The sequence below is a fragment of the Lytechinus pictus genome, chromosome 8 (assembly GCF_037042905.1).
Source record: "Lytechinus pictus isolate F3 Inbred chromosome 8, Lp3.0, whole genome shotgun sequence".
Lineage (NCBI taxonomy): Eukaryota > Metazoa > Echinodermata > Echinoidea > Temnopleuroida > Toxopneustidae > Lytechinus > Lytechinus pictus.
In genome coordinates this window covers 20,285,455-20,291,638 of record NC_087252.1, presented here as the reverse complement: position 1 = coordinate 20,291,638, position 6,184 = coordinate 20,285,455, and the positions used below count along the sequence as shown (strand labels likewise).

Sequence of the window (6,184 nt, the reverse complement as noted above, 5' to 3'; positions counted from 1 at the left end):
CTATATTTTGGTGTTAATAGGTGCTCTAAGGTCTTGTCTTTCAAATGCTATTAAAAAAAATTAGTTTCGTTCATGCTTGAGCGAACACGGGACGTTTTTGTTGGGGGTTCAAAAAGAGGCTTGCGCCAGATTTGCAGAATATGAGTAATATGATGATCGGACTTCTTTCTAATTAGCAGACTTCCTCTTAACCTTTTCATTATCTTTGCCATAATTTTCAAATCATGCGGTCAAAATTCATTTTCAGATCTATTTATTTGCTTGAATTATTCTGTTATTTCTTTTTAATATGCTCTCTGTTAGCTTTGAATATTCCTTCTTCAAGCTAAAATTTTTCTTTACAACCGAATTATGGGAGAGCATGGATTTTTTTATTCAAATCCTTTCATTATGTGCTACAAAGGTTATGGTTCCTTTTGAACAAAGCCACACAGATGGGCGGGCGCTCGGGTTGCTCTCCCCCCCCCCCTTAATTAAAAAAATCATGACCAAGAAAAAAGTGGACAGGAAATAAAAGGAAAGATAGAAAGTAAAATATGATATTATTTTCTGAATATTATGTCAAAATCTATCACAATTTTTGATATTGTAATTAAAAAAAGTGGGAATATTTGCGTGCTCACTTCGCTCGCTCACAACTTTTTAATACATTTTACTCGATCTGCCATATCTAGCTCCTTCAAAATTCACTCAATACATCATGGTCATTGAAAGACATGAATCCCTTCCTGTGTTTCCTGTCAAGCAATTAAACTTGGTCAAGGAATTAATGACCCACTGAAAAATAGATTCATGTCTTTAAAAGGTACATAACATAATTTGTTTCACATAATAAAACGATTTGAATAATCACAAGTTTTCCCAATTAATAATTCAAATCTTCTTGCTTGGGTTGACAAAAAAAATCTTCTTTCCTCAGTTACTTATGAAGGAAAATTAAAAGGTAAGAGAAGTTTAAATGAAAAAACAAAATAATTCAATTAAATAAATAACTTTGTAAATGAAATTTGACAGCATAATTTGAAAATTGTGGCACAGATAATGAAAAGGTCAAGAGGAAGTCTCCTGATTAGCAAAAAGTCTGATCACTGTATTACACATATTCTGCAATTCTGGCGCAAGCCTCTTTTTGAACCCCCAACAAAAACGTCATGTGTTCGCTCAAGCATGAATAAAATTTATTTTTTTAAATTGCATTTCAAAGATAAGACCTTAGAGCATCTATTAACACTTAAATATAGACATCATTATTTGAAACAAAAATTTGATAGACTTTTCAAATCTGTCCCGTTTTTTTTGATACGCACTGTATAGGTCTATGTCGACTTGGTGATAAAAAGTGTCTAGTCAAGTTGACATGTCGGCATATCTCGCCATATTGAAGTCAATATCCTTAAGACAAATTTTGTGCTATTTAGTAATACTTTGCAAAATCTACCTGGAGATTTCATTTTGAACGTTACGCTTCTCAACAGAGTCACTTCAATTGAATTCTTAGGGCTTATGATTGACGATAAAATGATATTGAACATTTTAATGTATCAAAAAAATATGTCGCGAAATATTGGTATAATAAATAAAATTAAACATTTTTTTCCAGAAATCAACACTTTTTTATACTTTACTTTCCACTAATACTTCCATATTTCAATTATGGAATACTGACATGGGGTAATGCATACGCAAATCTCACCGACTCAGCCTTAGGGGGCACGACGTCGAATCCTGAGTCTGTCTGAAGATTTTCCACCATCCTTTCTACAATCTTCTTCGTGACCAGAGGGTCACACATTCCGACAAACTCCCAAAGCTCCAAATACGAAACAGGGCCTGAAATGAAAATGCAAGTCCCGTTGCAAGTTCCTTTATCGTGGTCCCCTATATAGTAAAACCGTTTTATTTTAATTCTAGACAAAAAACCCAGAATAACCTCGCCTACAAAAATTAATGCTACCACTAATGGTACCATATGAATTCGTGGTATTTGTATGGGAATTCTAAATGCAACAGCATGCTCAATCAAAATCATGAAATAATTTTTTCACCGAAATGGTTGTCAGCTAAAACATGAGCAAGATTCATTCACTTTAGAAGGTCACAAATCAGAAATATGATGGGTACTGGGTCGTAAAATACCCGGGCAAAATATATAATTCAATAATTCCATTCCGTATATATCAAGAGTTTATCCATGGCGGTAAACTGGACGTCCATGATTGATTATCAATCACATAAATCATGAGAAAAACTAGAAAGTATAACGGATATATTACCTTTAATGAATTTCTTATCTCCATTTAACGGTTCATAACTCTTCTTTATTCTCCTCCAAATGAAGACGACGATTACTTTGAGATTAAAAGAACACAAATGTGAGTACTTGTGTTATTATTTCGTATGACATGGACACAAGATTGAAAAAGGATACATGTATATTTCTAAAGTTTTAAACATATTAGTTTTACATAGAGTGATAACAAAGCAAATCCGAAAGTTAATGCTTTTAAAGTTTTCATTTATCATATTAAGCTTTGACTTTATCGTGTGCTTGATGATATAACACAAGTTGATGTGTTTTAAACAAACAACTTTCCTTTTTTCTCCCATGAAAGTGACGACATCACAGATCGCCATCAAAGGTTAAAGTGCGCGCGATGGCGTACATCATGTTTTCATTTACTTATTTAGAAAATGGAATCTCCATGAATTACTATGACGTTCGTTGTGACACTATTCTTAAAAACTTTTGGATCTGGAAAGCGTATTAGGCAAGTTATTTCAACTTACTGGAGGCGATGAGTAAGGTGATGACGATAATGGCGATGGCAACTGCAATTAACAAAAATAATTTTAATGATTACTTCGCATGTTAGAAACTGAGGGAAATAAACTGAAACAAATAAAATGGTATGATCATTAGATATCATGACCGTGTTCCAAATATCCCCTACGCTTTTAAGTCAAGGGATTCGTCCAGGCATTTTTTATTTACGTCAGAAACATAATCATAACGGAATAAGAAAGACCGGTGCTACGGAACCGTATATGGTGATTGTGCTCTCTTGTCATTTTAATTTCTTCTATCTTTATAAGAATGACATTTGGTTTGCAAAATTCGTTTACCAAGTGACAAAATATCTTCGTTTGTTAATCATTTTGCCGATAGAAGTCAATATCACGAAGAACATAACACCATCGTGTCACTTGATCAAAAATAATGCTGGATATTCAGTTTCCAAATACTGACGTACAACAAAATTAATATTGATATTAATATATACAAATTTTTAACATTCAGAGAAACGAGGTTTCCTTCTAATAGAAATATAATTGACAGGTACCCAAATCTTAAACTGCAATTTATTTAACGGTGGTCTGAATACTTTGTTGAACTATGGAGTGCCATTTGTAAGTACTTGCCTACAAATCTTTTACAGTGGATGATCAATTCCCCAGCAGCGTGTGCAACATTATCACATAGAGGTTACATCTGTTGGTTTGGTTTTATTCACGATTAAAAATGCACAAAATATAAACAAGATATGCTTTACATGATCAAGTCATTTTATGTAACAAATAGCTATAAGCCTTCATAACAATCAAAGTGATACAATATATTTTAGAACTCGTATTGTAGGGATAACCCGTTTCAGATTGGCTATGAATACCCAATCTGCAATACCCAGGGGACGTTTCATAAAGCTGTTCTTAAGTTAAGAGCGACTTTAAGAACGACTGGTGAACCCTTCTTAAGCGCTAAACCATCGCCAATTCAATACCATGTACCACAAGAAAGGATCACCAGTCGTTCTTAAAGTCGCTCTTAACTTACGCACATCTTTATGAAACACCCACCTGTTCTATATCATAATCCATACCTTTCCCTAAAGATCTATTACCGGGATCTCCATTTGTAGTTATTACAAATTCGGTGGTTGTTATGATTGGTGCTGGTTTCACTATAACGCTGGCGGTCGCATTTTCTCGGGTGGTCGCCGGCAGAATGGCAGCGCAGACGTACGGATCAGTGCTTGGCGCTGCGTCGATTGTAAATTTCAAATCTTCCGTCAGGCCGTCGGGGTTGGCATATCTGTGCGGTTCTTGGCTGGAGATAGTTCTGCCTCTGAGGGTCCAGGATAGCGAGATCACGTCTCTTGGCGCACCCCGAGCATGACATGTCAGTTCAGTCGTGTCACCTATCTCGGTTGTCAGCGTACACGGGTTTTCTCCGCTTCCGGGCGATCCTGATGGGCATTGGTCAATTGCTGGGAATGGTTTCTGGGGTGGAACTACGATTAACAAGTGAAGATCACATAAACTGTAACAATATATATATTATCATGGCACAGTTACATCGGTGAAACATACTCATGGGCCACGTTAAGCACCGGTTAGCGATTAATCGCCAAGGCCCCCATTCCACAGAAGTGAGACCTTCGAAGGACCTTTCAAAGACCAAATATTTGCAAGGTCTTACAGCAGTCTTCAAGATCACTGAAACTTGTCATCCCTGTGGAATGGCTCAAAAAGATCCCTCAAAGAACTCTGATAAAGTGATTGGTACTTTTTGTCTTACTGGGCTTAGACTAGTCTTATAGAGATCTTTTGATGGTCTTTCAGAGATATTTTATGCAACAAGTGATCTTTCAGAATTCTTTCGATGGACTTTGCCTGGTCTTTCAATGATCTTTGAATGAGCTTTCAATGATCTCTCATGAGTCTTACAGTGATCTCCGCAAAAATCTTGAGAGACTGCCGAAAGATCATGGAAAGAATAATAAGAACCTTAAAAGTTCATTGAAAGACCACTGAAAGACCATCAACAGACCATTTTTGCTAAAAGACTGCTGAAAGACTGTTTTGAACCGTTTCAAAAAGTTTTGGAGACCATGAAGACCACTTTAAGATCCACCAGGAATCGTAAAAGACCTCAGATATCTATGAAATTTCGTTGAAAGACCTTTGATTGATCAAGCAAGTTTCATGGTCTTACAGCATTCTTTCAGAGGTCTTGCTCTCTGTGGAATGGGGGTTTAACTGGAATGTCCTATCAAGATTATATGGATATGCAGGTCGTCATGAATATTCATTAGCTGGACTGACGATGCCATAGCCTCACTTTGATTTTTATGTTATTACGGAATCAAAATTAATTCATTTTTCACACAAGTCTGAATAATACGTCTCTCTAAGGATGAATAAATTGCAGCTGAATGAATATCTCATGCATTAAATTCGTTTCAATCCATCTTTTGTTAGTTCTTGGGGGAAAAATTGAATAAATGTAATTTTATATAACAAATACAAAACAACAAGTGGGGATATGACATCATCAGTTTGCTCATTGAATATTCAAGAAGACATGCCTAGAACTGTTTCACCGGAATACTGCAAAGCTTTCAAATGTATTCTTTATCCCATTTTGATGAAATTTTCAGTGTTTTGTTTGAATAATTTGTCTATATCTGTTCAATTCATATTATTTTCAGCCTTTTCATATTTTCGTATACTAATAGCACAGTTTCAATATAATTTTGTTCTCTTATTGATAATTTATATTATGTTTATTAATGAGCATAATGAGAGACACAATTAGCATCGGTTCCTACCTTTAACTGTGGCCACAGTGTGATTGCTGAGCTCATAACCTCTGAAGTCGGATAGTCTACATATGTACCGTCCTGCGTCATCATCCTCGACGTCATGGATCACTAAGGAAAAGTCTTCCGTAAGGTTGTACTTTCCGATCCCATACGACGGCACACGAACTCCTCCCGTAAATGGATGCCACGAGACTAGATTTGTTGCTGATGCCAATTCTGGTCCTTGAATTCGTTGTCATGTAAAGAAAGAAAGAAAGGTAAAGGTTCATTAGCAGTTTGAGAAAATCAACTGAAGAGTTTCCTGCTCAAAAGATAATGAACATTTATGTCATATAATGATGAAGAGCCATCATTCTGTTAACCTTTCTTTGTGAACACAGGTGAATCAGAATAGCGGCTTGAATTTCGTTAAACGATAAGAGCATTGGAGTTTGTAAACTATTCATTTGATCACGTTAGCAACTATATACCAAGGCGTATCTCATTTACAAAGGAACAGTTTTCCTGGACTTGTTTTTTTTTTTTCTGATGCTCTGCATACGCCTAATCAGCAACAACATTCGTAATCAGTCAGAGGTTCA

The 6,184-nt window shown here is 35.7% G+C and overlaps 1 protein-coding gene across 1 annotated transcript; it reads right to left on the bottom strand.

Annotated features, from left to right (window-relative positions):
* Positions 1–1,651: 1,651 nt before the first annotated feature.
* Positions 1,652–6,163, bottom strand: LOC129266729 (uncharacterized). Its single transcript, XM_064104155.1, has 6 exons — positions 6,145–6,163; positions 5,610–5,825; positions 3,879–4,289; positions 2,788–2,829; positions 2,274–2,348; positions 1,652–1,830 (listed from the first exon to the last, which is right to left on the bottom strand). Exons 1-6 carry the CDS (start codon positions 6,161–6,163, stop codon positions 1,652–1,654), a joined length of 942 nt encoding a protein of 313 aa, XP_063960225.1.
* Between the last annotated feature and the right edge of the window lie 21 nt (positions 6,164–6,184).

What these genes read in the sequence shown, in the direction of transcription:
- LOC129266729 (XM_064104155.1), bottom strand. An exon ending in CACCTTACTCATCGCCTCCA is followed by an intron (nt 2,349 to 2,787) that starts GTAAGTTGAAAT and finishes TTAATCTCAAAG; the next exon opens with TAATCGTCGTCTTCATTTGG. An exon ending in AGATAAGAAATTCATTAAAG is followed by an intron (nt 1,831 to 2,273) that starts GTAATATATCCG and finishes TTTTCATTTCAG; the next exon opens with GCCCTGTTTCGTATTTGGAG.